The sequence below is a fragment of the Ambystoma mexicanum genome, chromosome 4p, assembly GCF_040938575.1.
Source record: "Ambystoma mexicanum isolate Mex_15411 chromosome 4p, UKY_AmexF1_1, whole genome shotgun sequence".
NCBI classification, from domain to species: domain Eukaryota; kingdom Metazoa; phylum Chordata; class Amphibia; order Caudata; family Ambystomatidae; genus Ambystoma; species Ambystoma mexicanum.
In genome coordinates this window covers 667,849,496-667,865,370 of record NC_090927.1, presented here as the reverse complement: position 1 = coordinate 667,865,370, position 15,875 = coordinate 667,849,496, and the positions used below count along the sequence as shown (strand labels likewise).

General features: G+C 49.0%; 1 protein-coding gene across 1 annotated transcript in view; it reads left to right on the top strand.

Annotated features, from left to right (window-relative positions):
- COL9A1 (collagen type IX alpha 1 chain) overlaps positions 1-15,875 on the top strand; it is a 334,451-nt gene that overhangs the window by 180,613 nt on the left and 137,963 nt on the right. Inside the window, exons 6-10 of the mRNA XM_069606207.1 lie at positions 6,743-6,826; positions 7,442-7,462; positions 10,369-10,443; positions 11,090-11,125; positions 11,232-11,294. Coding sequence (XP_069462308.1) covers positions 6,743-6,826; positions 7,442-7,462; positions 10,369-10,443; positions 11,090-11,125; positions 11,232-11,294 — 279 coding nt within the window. The remainder of the gene's footprint in view (positions 1-6,742; positions 6,827-7,441; positions 7,463-10,368; positions 10,444-11,089; positions 11,126-11,231; positions 11,295-15,875) is intronic.

Below are 15,875 nucleotides of genomic sequence, written 5' to 3'. Positions count from 1 at the left end.
GCGGCGGTCAAGACTAGGTCTCAAGAGGGGTGAGGGTGACTGAAAGCCCGCAATGAGCACACAAAGCAAGGACACTTACAAATCACTCCAAGCAGGTGTTATATTAAAAATATAGACACATTTATTACAAGGCCTCTGTAACATTGACCATATTAAAGAATCACGGTAAAACTCAAGTAAACCAACACATCACAATCAAATAAAATATATATACAATTACCGAAGGGTCTAAAGAGTTAGAAGCACGAAATATGCAGACCACCTAGATGGGGAGGAAAACAGGCAATGCAAGTAATCGTTAGACCCAGTTCGCCTTCAAAGGCCACCTAACTAGAAGGAAGTCTGAACCCTACGAAGAGTGGGGCCTTGTGCTCAAAAGTACCTACACATGCTGGTGCCAACGGGCCAAGGGGAGTCTCTTCAAGGAAATCAGGCAGTTCAGAGCGGTGAACAAAGGAGGGCGAACAGATCTCCGCTACTCAAGCGCGGCCTCCACTTGTGGGCAGAAGCAGAGCGCGAGTGCGAAAAAGGCATGCTGTTCAACACAGCGGGGAAAAGCTACAGGCTACTGCAGGAGGGCAACCGGCTCCTAGCGTTGCTACTCACCGGTTGTTAAGATGGATTTCTGAACTCTGTCCTGGAGGGGCAGAGGTTCAGAAGGCCAGCCCAGTTTCTTGGAACAGGGTAACCTCTGGACAAGCCAGACCAATCAAGGTAGCGATCGCGGCGGTCAAGACTAGGTCTCAAGAGGGGTGAGGGTGACTGAAAGCCCGCAATGAGCACACAAAGCAAGGACACTTACAAATTACTCCAAGCAGGTTTTATATTACAAATATAGACACATTTATTACAAGGCCTTTGTAACATTGACCGTAGCGAGAAATCAAAGTAAAACTCAAGTAAACCAACACATCACAATCAAATACAATATATATACAATTACCAACGAGTCCAACGAGTTAGACGCACGAAATGTGCAGACCACCTAGATGGGGAGGAAAACAGGCAGTGCGAATAATAGTTAGACCCAGTCCGCCTTCAGAGGCACCTAACTATAAGGAAGTCCGAGCCCTATGACGAGTGGAGCCTTGTGCTCAAAAGTACCTGCACACGCGGGTGCCAACGGGCAAAGGGGAGTCTCCATGAGGGAATCAGGCAGTTCAGTTCGGTGAACAAATGAAGATGAACAGAGCTCCGCGACTCAAGCACAGCCTCCACTGTGGGCAGAAGCAGAGTGTGAGTACGGAAAAGGCGTGCTGTTTGACACAGCGGGGAAAAGCTATGGGCTACTGCAGGAGGGCGACCAGTTCCTAGCGATGCTACTCACCGGTCCCCGATGCAGGCAGACCCAGGCTTCTCCGCGTCAGTTTCAGCGCTGGCAGGTTCAGATACGAGCAGGGGACGTCTCGGCGTCGTGTAGATTCCGCAGCAGCAGAAGTTAGAGTTGAGGATGTCCCAAACGCACTGAACCCGCACAGTTTGCAACGGAGCGGCCGTGTGTATTTCAGCCCAATGTACACTGCTCACTTCAGACCTGGGAATGCCAAGTGTACGAATCGTGTGAGAATGGCAAGGACTCGTAATACAGCAGCAACCTGACAGCGGTTACAGAGCAAGACTCCTGGGTAGGCTGGTCAGTCCACTGGATGGCCCAGAGACACTTCCTAAGGCTTACGTGCAGGAGATGGTGAAGATGCCGAGAATAGTTGTTGCCACTATTCCAAAGGGTCGAAGTACCAGTACAGGCCTTCTCGTTCGATCAGAGGTAGAAAGGGTTTCACAAAGAGACAGCAGTGCAGAGGAGCAGTCCTTCAGCGGGTCACCAGCGATTCCTCGTTTCAGCCTCATAGTTGCAGGATACTTGGCTCCTGTATTCCTTCGTTCGTGAGAACTCAGGAGATCGACATGGTAGTGGTGTTTCCAGCATCCTCTTATCCACGGTTCCCTTCACGCCAAAACGGAGGGGACCCAATGGGAGATCTGCTCACAAAACACTCACACCATACGTGGACCTATCATGGACCACGGTGGTCCCAGGCATTCACGAGACACTAGACTCTCTGGCACCCAGGATGTGTATTGGGACCAGACATCACAGCCCACATCCTGGATGCACACACAAGGCCTGTAGAAGCCCGCGAAAGCATCTGTGTTTTGCGGGAAAGTACATGCCCAAATAAGGAAGGCCTCGGGTCAGCTCGACCTGGGGAAGGTGAAGGGGCCAAGACGGTCAGCGGACAGTACAAAGAGCCTCTTGGTCTGGCCATATTGGAAGCCAGGCCACCATTTTGGGCTAAGCGCAAGAAACGCGCTTAAACAGCCAAAAGGAGCTCAAAACACAAAGAAACGATCACTGCCACCAGTCCCGTCTGTGATTCACTTGCACCGTTCGTTAACAATCCAAAGAGAGTGTCTAGGGCCTGTAGAAGACTAAAGACCCAAGAAAGCAGTAACTTAGCTTACAGTGCCCTCTTGTGTCATGTTGCGCGAAAGCTGCAACATGATAAAAGAACTACGGAAAACAATGTTTCCCGGTACTGACTGTCTTAAGGGCATGTCAGTTTCCCCGTAAGAATTGAGCGAAAGCCCAGAGGAGTGCGGCAGAAGGCAGCACTTCTCTGTCAAAGTCTAGATCATGGTGAAAACAACAGCAAAATGTTTAGGGGTTGCCACATGGAAGGAAAATTACCCACAATTGAGAAATCTTTCCTAACACCGGTCCCCGATGCAGGCAGACCCTGGCTTCTCCGCATCAGTTTCAGTGCTGGCAGGTTCAGATACAAACAGGGGTTGTCTCGGCATTGTGTAGATTCCACGGCAGCAGAAGTTAGAGTGGAGGATGTTCCAAACGCAGTGAACCTGCACAGATTGTTACCACAGCAGGGTAACGCAGCGGCCATGCATATTTCAGCCCAATGCACACCTCTCACTTCGGATCTGAGAATGCCAAGTGTACGAATCGTGTGAGAGTGTCAAGGACTCGGAATACAGCAGCAACATGACGGCGGTGACAGAGCAAGGCTCCTGGGTAGGCTGGTCAGTCCACTCGATGGCCCAGGGACGCTTCCGAAGGCTTACGTGCAGGAGATGATGAAGATGCCGAGAATAGTTGTTCCCACTATTCCAAAGGGTCGAAGTACCAGTACAGGCCTTCTCATTCGATCAGAGGCAGAATGGTCTCACAGGGCGACAGCAGTGCAGAGGAGCAGTCCTTCAGCGGGTCACCAGCGATTCCTCGGTTCAGCCTCTTAGTTGCAGGATACTTGGCTCCTGTATCCGTCGTTCATGAGAACTCAGGAGATGAACATGGTAGTGGTGTTTCCAGCCTCCTCTTATCCAGAGTTCCCTTCGTGCCAAAATGGAGGGGACCCAATGGGAGATCTGCTCACAAAACACTCACACCATACGTGGACCTATCACGGACCACGGTGGTCCCAGGCATTCAAGACACACTAGACTCTCTGGCACCCAGGATGTGTATTGGGACCAGACATCCCAGCCCACATCCTGGAGGCACACACCAGGCCTGTAGAAGCCCGCAAAAGCATCTGTGTTTTGCGGGAAAGTACATGCCCAAATAAGGAAGGCCCCGGGTCGGCTCGTCCTGGGGAAGTTGAAGGGGGCAAGACGGTCAGCGGGCAGGACAAAGAACCTCGTGTTCTGGCCATTTTGGAAGCCAGGCCACCATTTTGGGCTAAGCGCGAGAAACACGCTTAAACAGCCAAAAGGAGCTCAAAACACAAAGAAACTATTGCTGCCACCAGTCCCATCCGTGATTCACTTGCACCGTTCGTTAACAATCCAATGAGAGTTTCTAGGGCCTGTAGAGTGACTAGAGACCCAGGAGAGCAGTAACTTAGCTTACAGTGCCCTCTTGTGCCATGTTGCGCGAAAGCTGCAACATGAGAAAAGAACTACGGAAAACAACGTTTCCCGGTACTGACTGTCTTAAGGGCATGTCAGCTTCCCCGTAAGAATGGAGCGAAAGCCCAGAGGAGTGAGGCGGAAGGCTGCGCTTCTCTGGCAAAGTCTAGATCAGGGTGTAAAACAACAGCAAAAAGTTTAGGGGTTGCCACATGGAAGGAAAATTACCTACAATTTAGAAATCTTTCCTAACATTGGGCCAGAGGTATTACAGGCCAAGAGCTTGTCTCTAAGACTCCAACAGGCTTACAGAAGCTAATTTCCACTCTTGCTACTTACTTTGACGAGAATGAGTTGTCGATGAATGTAAAAAAATCCCAGAAAGTAGCCTATAACCCTAAACCAACTCACAGAACCAAATATATCTGGATGGTGAAGGATATTATTCTAGACATTGTACCCTGTTATAAAAACTTGGGATCACAATTTGAAGCAAATTCAACTTCCATAGAGCATTTGGAGACATTGCAAAACAACTTGACATCGGCAATATCTCAAACTGAACTAATTCTCAATAAATACGGTAAATTTACTATCACCCCTGCATTATACTTTTGGCAACAAAAAGTAACACCAGTCTTATTGTATAGGCTAGAGGCAAGAGCTATTACCAATATTAAAGATCTAGATAAACTAGAATTCAAATGTTGGAGTAGAATCTTATGTACCACAATCAACACCTGGTCCATGTTTGATATAAGAGCTAGGTCTTGTTTCACTAAGTGCAAAATATCATTGGCAATTATGTGCGTTATTTCGAAAATGTCTTGTGAATACCAATGAAGGGTCGATTTTAGCTACCGTATCTGCACAGTTGTTTACATCAACTCATCTGTTTGTCCAGAAATGGACCAAATATGTTTATCAAATTATGACCAGTGCAGATGTTGATCTCGAAACACTTATACAAAATCCTGTAAGGGCAAAAATGAAAATCTTTCTCCACGACTGGATTAATACTCGTGCATTATGCCTACAATATAAGCATTTTTTCAGTCAGCTATATGGTGATAAGAAAATGGGGAGTGCGGAACCGTATTTGTTAAAATCTCCATCGCCCCAAGTGCGCATGGGAATTCTGAGAATGCGACTCAACCTTTGGCATACTCGTGATATTCTAGCTCAACGCACACTGATTGCCATGACTGAAAACTTCTGTAGATTTTGCAGTGATCCATCACAAAAAGAAACTTTAGAACATGTTATTATTGAATGTGTAGCTTTATGTTGATTACGAAATAAGTTTTATGTGAAGCACATGTCTGCAGTGGCAAATGTTCCGCCAATTTTTAGATGGGCGTTTTTACTTAATTCTGCCACCATGAGCTTATTCATTGCATCAGTGAATGTTCTTAATGCCCTACATTTGCATGATTAATGGAATCTGTAAAAAAGAAAGTGGATGAATTGATGAATTGGTGCAGAATGACAACTGGTTAGAGATCATTATTATTTGTGTGAATTGCATAAGCAAACGTAGAATGTTTTCTTTCTGTAACCTAGTGTTGATTATTGGTTGAAAAATCTTCTTTTGGTTTTTGCTTTCCACTGGTAGCCTATGATACTCATATTCATGTCAATATCTCTTCTTTTAGATATCTGTTGTATTTATTCATGTTAAAAAGGTATTATCATAAATTGAAAAAAAAAAGTTGATTCATTTCAGCTGAAATTTCAATTAAAAAAAAAATACAGGCCAAGAGCTCCCAGATTCCTATGTGTTATAAAGGGAATGAGACTCTGAGACATGGACAGTGAAGGGGTGGGCTAATCTGCCAAGCGGGCAGGTGACAGCAATTAAGAAATGCCCCTCAATTTACAGGAGATGCGTAGGTCAGAGTGGGGCTTGAAACCACCTGGATGGGGTCACAGATGTTGCTCCAACCACACGCACAACCTGCTGCTGTCTTGACCTGCATGAGTGCCTTATCAGGAATTCGGGTGTTGGTGACGTCACAGTGACTTCGTCGTACTGGCACAGCCTGTATGGCATGGAGTGCCCTCACTAGGAGAAGAGCCGGCCAGCCACGCCCACTCTTGCCACGTCTCACACGCACACTGCTGCACAATGTCACATCTGCAAGCAGCAATCGGACGCCCTTCCAACATGAGAGCGTATGCACGTGATGTGATGTCATTATCTGAACACGGGTCGGTAGTAGAAACCCTGAACGAAATAACGGGCTGCCACGTTTATACTGATGATTTGTGGGCATTGTAGTCCACCAAACGAATGGTGATACTAAAATAACGTTTAAAAATGAAAGTCATTACTCATTTTCCATATATAATAATGCTAAATGTGAGCTTTATACTGCTGAGTGCGACCTTGTGTGTGGGTCCAGGAAACCCTATTCGCAGGCACACTTCTTCCCTCCCAGGTAAACTCCTTCCCCTTGGCTGGAGGCCTGGGGGTTTGTAGTGTTTATAGTTTGGGCGAAATGTGCTATTGTGAAGAAGGGGGCTTCCGTCCTTGTCACAAGGGAACGGAGTGTCTGTTTCAGATAGCTCCGCGTGTTATGTGCTTGCGCCTTGTGTCTTTGCCCATACTATCAATCTCATGCTGGAATCCTGCTAATGCTTTCATCCTTCTGATTGGGTGGTATTGAGTAATAGTAGCACTTGGCGTTTATAGCTCCAAGAATGGACACAACTTTAGCCATAAACGCTCGCTAAAAAATGTCCGGTTTATTGCGTGGAACTGTGCCACAGCGGGTGGGCCTTTCTGGAGACTGCTCTTAATATCAGTGCTGTAGGCATGCGGGCATGGCCCCAGGGCCCGGAATACTGACGTGTTGCCTTTCTCTTTCTGCCCCAGTTTGACCTCCAGTGGATGCTGTTGCACTGCGACCCCCTGCGAGCCCAGAGGGAGACCTGCTTTGAACTCCCCGCCAGGAGAGCTGTGAGTATCCTTCCCTGGGCGGGAGTGTGCAGGGCGCCCTGCACTGCCTTATTTAGTGTGCGCTTCCCCTTCTGCATGCCGCCCCCTCCCGCGTGGTGCCCCCTAGCAGGACGCACAGCCAGGTATGGGTAGAACGCATAGACCAGCAGCCGCGCGCACACCGCTTCCTGACTTTTAACCCCTTTATCGGCATGTGCCCCAGAGATGCCCATGTGATGCCCAGCCCCTGGTGGTCGGTCCAGCATGCAGGGTTGGAGTGACAGGTTTGAGCCACCTTTCAGCAGCGCAAGGGGTTAAGGGTGTGCTGTCATAGAATCCCGCCCCGCCACCCTCCAGCCCTCCTCCAATCACCCAGCCCTTCCCAGGGTCCATTAATAAACATAAGGTCCCTGCGAGGCCGGCAGCAGGGCTTACCTTCCTGCCACACACAGGAGTTTCAGTTGTGGGGCTTGGCTTGAGGGCTCGGAGGGGACCCGCGCTGCTTCTTGGTGCGAGCATGGCCGGCTGTGCCAGGGACGGGGGGCCGCTTCTGCTCTGGGTACTTCTGCACATCACCTGCCTCTGCCTGGCACAAGTAAGTCTGATGCCATCTTCCTGTTTTTTGCTTTCTTTCAGATCGGCCAGACAGCTGTGGGGGTAAGGATTAAGCTGCGGACTCGGGGCATCGCAACATCAAACGCAGGGCTGCCTGGCGGGGGCATTAGGAGGGGACACGGGGGTGCTTTAAACAGGGGCACTGTCCCGCTGCCAATTGCGGGGATGGGAACGGGCTGTGAGTGAAATACGGGGGTCTGTGAAGTGAAGGGGGCAGCACTCGCTCACTAGCCGGACTCCATTCTGGCGGCAGTGGCTTTCCGTATGATACCACCCGCTGGGCCTCCAGCACTGCACTCAGGGGCCAGTGACCCCATCAAGCCAACGCTTACTGTATTCATAGAACGGGGAGCTGCTCCGCTGGAGGGAATACACCTACCTGTCTGGAAGTGGGGGGTTCCCCCATGTGTGCCCCGCTCTTTTGAGAATTGTCATCTGTGCTGTTCCTTTTCTGTGCCGCCTCTCTTCGTTTTGGGGGAGTCGCATGTCATACAGGGTGCCATGCATTCTGCTGGTTTAGTGATTTGTGGACACGAATGGTGCCATTCGTCTTTGTTCTGCACTTTGCACCCAGCCGGCATGTGCGTGCTTCACGAGAAGAGACAACGCGTTTATTTTACATCTGTGCTTTTGTTTTGAAAGTGTGGATGGGGGCAAGGTGGGAGGGCCCCCTCTATTCTATCAAGCTGCAGTGGCCTGGGAGAGGTGTGCTTGGTGGGGATAGGGTGGCCTGGAAGATGTGTGCTTGGTGGGGTTAGGGTGGCCCGGGAGAGGTGTGCTTGATGGGGGTGGGGTGGCCTGGGAGAGGTGTGCTTGATGGGGATGGGGTGGCCTGGGAGAGGTGTGCTTGGTGGGGATAGGGTGGCCTAGGAGAGGTGTACTTGATGGGGATGGGGTGGCCTGGGAGAGGTGTGCTTGATGGGGATAGGGTGGCCTGGAAGTTGTGTGCTTGGTGGGGTTAGGGTGGCCTGGGAGAGGTGTGCTTGATGGGGGTGGGGTGGCCTGGGAGAGGTGTGCTTGATGGAGATGGAGTGGCCTGGGAGAGGTGTGCTTGGTGGGGATAGGGTGGCCTAGGAGAGGTGTGCTTGATGGGGATGGGGTGGCCTGGGAGAGGTGTGCTTGGTGGGGATAGGGTGGCCTGGAAGAGATGTGCTTGGTGGGGATAGGGTGGCCTAGGAGAGGTGTGCTTGATGGGGATGGGGTGGCCTGGGAGCGTGGTGCTTGATGGGGATGGGGTGACCTGGGAGAGGTGTGCTTGATGGGGTTGGGGTGGCCTAGGAGAGGTGTGCTTGATGGGGATGGGGTGGCCTGGGAGAGTTGTGCTTGATGGGGATGGGGTGACCTGGGAGAGCTGTGCTTGATGGGGGTGGGGTGGCCTGGGAGAGGTGTGCTTGGTGGGGATAGGGTGGCCTAGGAGAGGTGTGCTTGATGGTGATGGGGTGGCCTGGGAGAGTGGTGCTTGATGGGGATGGGGTGACCTGGGAGAGGTGTGCTTGATGGGGATGGTGTGGCCTGGGAGAGTTGTGCTTGATGGGGATGGGGTGACCTGGGAGAGGTGTCCTTGATGGGGGTGGGGTGGCCTGTTAGAGGTGTGCTTGATGGAGTTGGGGTGGCCTGGGAGAGGTGTGCTTGGTGGGGATAGGGTGGCCTAGGAGAGGTGTGCTTGATGGGGATGGGGTGGCCTGGGAGAGGTGTGCTTGGTGGGGATAGGGTGGCCTGGGAGAGGTGTGCTTGGTGGGGATAGGGTGGCCTAGGAGAGGTGTGCTTGATGGGGATGGGGTGGCCCGGGAGAGTTGTGTTTGATGGGGATGGGGTGACCTGGGAGAGGTGTGCTTGATGGGGTTGGGGTGGCACGGAAGAGGCGTAAGGGGTAAGCAGCAGGGTGAGGGTGTGGGGGATGTTCCTGAGTCGATAGCTGTGGCACTATGTTATGTCAGGTGATGGCAGTAGAACGTTGGCACACTGTTATACTATGTATAATGTCGTGGATGAAATTCAATATGAAGCGTGTATTGGAATGGAGATGTTAAGCTTTAAGATTGACCGGCGGCTGCTGCTATTTATGTATTATTAATATTGATGCGGGCTGGGGGACTGGAGACTGAGGAATGCAGAGAAGGGGCCTTTCCTCCCACCTTTTGGGGCTGTTGCGCCATGATGGCTGTGAGGGGGTGGTGGGCTAGGGGAGCCTGGATGAGAGGTCTCCAACCAGCCTTCGCCAGGCGGGGCTGGGGGGGTTCACCTCGCTGCACAAAGGCCCCCTTTGTGTGAGTCCACTCTCTGGGCAGATTGGGAAAAGTCTAGGAGGTGGAGGTGCGGGGATGGGGGCCAGGAGGGAATATAGGCCTATAGGCCTTTTTTGTGGGGACTCTGTGGGGTACCCACACACGGTGCCCTCTCGGGGGGGAGGGGGGGGGTTCATGTGACAGACAGCACTTTCCCAGGGACAGAGGCGTCCTAAGGGCCCCTGGTCTGGGGGCGGTCAAGTGTCAAGAAAAAGTGTGAAATCCTTTAATAAAAATAATATGAATATGATATAGTTTATTTGTATAGCGCCTATAAACATGTGTTTCAAAGCGTTTGACTGGACTGCATTTGCTAAAGCACGCAAACCCAGTCACTCTGCCCCAGACAGAGTGTGTATGGCGGGCCCGCTTGTTAGCCGGCTGCTGCATTCCCCATGCAGCTCAGGCGCCCCATCCCCACCTCCACAGTCCACAGCAACAGAAGGGAGAGGTGGGCTACCACCGCTTGAGTTAGGTGAAGCGCCCGGTGGGGTGTGTTATGCTGTATTACTGCACCCGCCCGTGGGAAGTGCCACGCGAGTCAGTGATGCTCTGTGTCTGCAGGAGTCTATAGGCGGAGCTGCCGGAGAGGCAACTTGATTACAGAGGAAAGTCTTTCTGGAGGTCTAACCTATGCCATGCTCTGTCTGCTTCCCTTGGCAGAGAGGCCCCGTTGGACCCAAAGGGCTGCAAGGTCCCCCCGGGACCCCAGGAGTTCCTGGCATCGATGGCATTGATGTAAGTCTCTCTCAACCCGACTTTCGTGCCATGGTCTCTTCATTGCCTAATGCCTGCTCTGCTCTTTCATATTCTGCCTGGCGGGCGCTCCCTCCGCCACTCTCCTGTTATTCGCGTGTTACCTGTTGGTGCCCCTAGCTCCTCTCTTGACTTTCCCTAACTGCTCTTTCTTCCTCCTTTATTTTCTCCAATTGTTTCTCTTCTCCCTTATTTACTCTTTCTTGCTTTCTCTTTTCTCTTTCTTTCTTTCTTTCTTTCTTTCTTTCTTTCTTTCTTTCTTTCTTTCTTTCTTTCTTTCTTTCTTTTTTCCCTCCTTTACTCACACACAAAAATACATGTTCCCTCTCAATCTCTCGCTCGTCTCGTCCTCTTCCCCCCCTCCCCCCCTCTCTCGCGCGCTCTCTCTCTCACACGCACACACACACTCTCACCCACTTCATGCTACGTTTACAATCTTCATCTACAAACGTTGCCCATTGCTTATTGGATGTGATGGCTTTACATATCACACACCTGTCTGCGAAACCCTCCTCAGAAGTTCCACAACCCTGCGCTTTCCAGAATCCGCCTTGATTGCGCTTTGCGCATAAGGCGTCCGCAGGAGCCGGGCCCCACTCATACTGTATCCCTCTGCTTCTTTCCATAGGGGGACCGCGGCGAGGATGGCATCCCGGGCGCAGGGGTAAGTGAAAGCGAGAAAATCAGCATTCTTGTTGTAAAGCGTTATATACAGTTTCTATTTGAACGTGCCTCGCAGAATCAATAATCATTGCGCATTTCGATTGCAGGGTCCTGACGGGGACCCGGGTAAGGCGGGAGCCCCCGGGCTGCCGGGAGAGCCGGGTGCTGATGTGAGTACTGTGCGCACTTTCTTTTCTTCGTAGTTTGGTACCTGGTTGTTTGGGGAGGGGAGGAGGCGTGTGGAGTGCGAGAGGTGGGACTTTGGTCCTGGCCGTGTGACGTGAAAGGGCGGGGCTCTGGTGTGCAGACAAGCCGGGCAGTGTGCGGAGAGCTGGGCGGGCTCGGGCTGCTCACCCTGAGGTGAAATGGCGCCATTTACTGGCTGTCCACGTACAGGGCTCTAATTGTTTCAATAAAAACATGCGCACTCGCTTTACAAGACGCCAGACCCCAGACCCATAACCTTCAAAAAATGTCCCCCTGCTGTTAACAAGGCGAGTTTACTGAGGGAAGTGTCATATGGTCGGCACTGTTTGCAATCCTGAAAACACGGAACTCCTCCCCCCCAACCCTTCCACTGCACAAAGCAAAATGTTTCATGTTAGTCTGCAGGCGGTGACCAGACCCCCGCGCCTCACTCCTTTTTACGCCACTGCTCTCCTCAGTAGTCCCTTGCTTTTCTGGAGGAACGTGGCGCTGATTGCTGTGTCCAATACCTGATGAAGGTGCCAGGGGTCTCATTTACAGTTGTGGTAAAATAATGTTATGTGTATGACTCTGAAAGTGACAATAGTGAGAAATAAACAGCACCAAGGTGCAGGAAAATTCCGGTTTGAAGTACGTGTAGGTAATTTGATACACTTCAATTGGCGTCTAATTTTTGAAGACCAGTTGAGTGATGTCTATCCTGCCCCCCTTCTCCTCTTGCCATCCACACTAATTGGTATTCAGGGATGATCAGTTGCCAATACAAACCGGAAGGTCTTGAATCTACTATAGGAGAGTGAGTTTGTAAGTGATCGTGCATAGCAACCTCCTTCCATTTTTGGCAGCCTCACTGTCCATGGCTCTTTAAGAAAAACGGGATATGGTGTCATTAGTGGGATAGCATGAGAGCTAGGGGCGAAACCTGTGGTTTTGATGGGCTCTGGTTGGTAATACTTGGGTCCTGTGTGCCGATCTGTCTTCTATGGGTTTGACGGAGACAGGAGTATGCTATCCATAGGGAAGACCCTAAGGTCTGATAGACTACAGCACTTTGTGTCTGGTTAGCCGCTGTTGTGGGAGGCTGTGATAGGGCTAAAGAGGAGAGCTTAGTCATGGCACGATTACTGTCGATGGGCTAAGAGCTAGGCCTGTTGTCTCCATCTGTGGGGGATTTGTCTGTGTAGTGTAAGTTTATGGGAGCGCTTAGAGAAGGACATTCAGTCAGGGGTGAGGGCGAGTAGGCCTCACAAGTGCAAAACAACCTGTACTCGTGCAGCTGTGCTCTTGTAGACAGGCCCCATTTTACTGTCTCACATTGCCACTGCCAGCACCCCCACGCTTTCTCAGACAGGTACATTGTACCTCATGTACAAAAAAAGAATGATCTGCAAATTGGCATACGAGGAAGAGGGGGCAGTTTGCAAGCTCCACTCATTACGGTTGCCTGAATCGCCTTGGAGGGCAGATCGACACGTCACACCTCACTCTAACATCCTCAGGTGCTGTGCTCCAAGGCCTGTTGCGATTTCTGCCTGTCAGGGCATCGCCCTTCAGGGCCATTGTGCGGCATTTGTCAGGAGGTTGGGGCAAGGGCCAGATTCCCTGCTTTTGCCTCACAGAGTTCTATCCTGCTGCTTAGCACAAGCCTTAGACTCCTCTTGCAGAGTGCACTCAGCCAAAGGCCACAATTCTTTGTCCAAGTTCAGTGGTTCATGTCTTCTGGTGTGATTAGGCAATACAGAAAGAAAGATGTTGATGAGATGCATATTTTTTACCAGTAGCACATGTCACACTGGCCCTGTAAACAGGATTGGTACTAGGGCAAGGCAATACTAGGAAGGCACCCAAATCCCCATACCGGGGAATGGGAGACTTGGCCCTCCAGCTAAACCCCTCCAAGGTGTAAATGGCACATAATTGACATGCACAATGCCACTTTGCCAAGGGCATCACAAATCCTATCACTTGTCCTAATAGTTGAGATCATTCAAAAATACTGTGCATAACTATACACTTCAGGGCATGTGCACCATGTGACCCTGACCTGCTCCAATAGGATTTAGTAACCTTCAGAAAAGTTTGAAATGAAAAACAACCAAATGATGCATATTAGAGGATATCTTTTCATAAAAGAATGCCAGACTACACTACACTGATGATCCCAAATAAGGGCGAAACATGTATGCAGTTGTCTGCATCCTTTAGAACTGCCTGTATTCAGATGAAAAAGCTATATATACAATAGCACTGCCTTATAAGACCAAGACGATTTTCTGAAGGGAAAGCTTGCATTTCAACTAATTTGCATAACCACAATGCCTTGCTCATATGGCACTGAACTTAAACTTCTAGTGATGGCTACTGGTTATCACTGTGGCGTGTGTGACTTAGCTGAAATGGCTTATTTTACTTTCGGTAAAAGGATGAAAAGCGCTTGTTCTTTACAGGTTGTTCTGAAGGAGAACACAGGTGACCTTCCCAAACTTTAGAGGCCTGCTCTGCCATAGTACAAGGAAGCATTTTGCTGCAGTAGGAAAAATCATGCCTGTGAAAATCAGAAAATGTTGCTCCAGATAGAAACATCGGATGGACAGTTAGCAGATATTTGTGCCACTGAAACAGTGCACGATGCTATGTGCCACTAACCCACACAGAAAAACATCAATCACAAAACATATGCAAGTGGAAATACAATGAATATTAACTACTGCACTTGGAGTTATTGTGCACACCGCTGTGCATGTGCTAGTTATTACCAAATCGAAAATAATGTGTAAGGAAATAAACTACTATACAAACTGCTGTTGTATTGCCCAGGTATTCCCACATATGACAGGGCTCATCCCAAAGGGTATATAGAAGTGATACTCAATTATTCCATGATGCTACCAGTAATCTCAAGTGTTGCTCAAATATTCCACTGGGCTGCTTATAATGTAAATGCTGGTGTCCCTGTTAGCCAGAGTGTTTTTTTGAATATGACTCTTTTAAATATTTTAAGTGTTTCAGAGTTCAACTCAATATTGCAGCCTGTTAATTTTCATGTTGGCATGGAAGTAATCACACTGTAAGGCCAATTCGATATTATCTAAGTTAAAAACATACTGATATGCCAATTCCTACGTTGCCCACCCCAAAAGTGCCATGCCACTTTTGCTTTGGTGTGACAGTTGTCATGCCAGTTTGGATTTGCATCAATTAAGTACATACATTCATGTCAGTTTGTACACTACCCATACAAGTTGCAATGTTCATCTATCCTCAGATAATTGTCAATTTATTGTTTACATATTTTTGACATTTTCATTTTCCTCATTTAAGTACACATTGTCCGGCTAGATTCAAGATGGACCCTGAAAATGTAGATGCCAGTTTCAACAGTGCCATGATATTGTTACAAATGGCATGCCAGCATCACATTTCCCACAGGAAATTGCCAACCCAGTTTCACTTTAGCCCTTGTTAAGCAGGTTTACACTTTTCTGTGCCATTTTTACCTAAGCCCATTTAAACACATGCTTTAATGCCAGCTCCTACATTTCCCCAGAACATTGCAATGTCAGCTTTTACATCACCCTTAGAAAGTTGCCATGCAACATTCCGCATTACCATGCCAATTTCAACTTGCATCAGTTCAAGTTCAGTACATATGGTCATTCCGGTCTGCAGACAACTTCCAGAAAATGCCCATAGCAGTTTTGCATAGGCCATATAAAATAGTCAGGGCTGTTTTAAAATCACAATTAGAGTTTCACAATGTCCCATTTAAACAATGTTAGCACAGTTTCTGCATTGCCATAGATCACAATTGTACTTTTCCAACATTGCCATGCTAGTTTAAAATTGCAATGTCAGCCCCATACTTGTCTGTTTCATGCTGCACATGGTAAGCAAATATTTCCATGCCAGTTTCAAAATTAATCCCTAACCCCAAAAATTACAAAATAAATTGTCATTGACATGGAGCTGAAAAAAAAAATGAAATTGTCATCATTGTTTCCACATCACCCGGAGAATTTCACATTGCCCCATTTAAGGACCCTCAGGCAAGTTTTTATACTTCCCAGACAATTGTGATACCATTTTATCCATTGCCCCCAGACAAATGTCATTTTTCTAAATTGCCATGTCAATAATCCAATTGCCCCAGTTAAGTACATGTTGTCTTGTCAGTTTGTATATTGCCATGCCAGCTTAACTTTGCCCTGTAGGAAATTGCGAGCCAATTTTCACATTGCAAGTCCAGTTTTCGATTACCCTTTCCAGATAAAGACCCACACTTGCATGCCTAGAAGTGATATTAATATATTAATGCCTAAGCAGCCCATATGCCAGTTAATGACATCATATGCCCAGATAACCCCACATATTGGGCAGTACCAATTCTTGCATATCTATTCCCCACCAAATGACATGCCGGGTAGTGTCCATTCATGCTCAGGTAACTCTTCAGCCAGATATGGCAGTCAGATTCCCAGGTCTCTCTCGCTTTGTGACAGGTAATTCCATATATGTCCAAATAACCTTCCCACACATATGCGTGA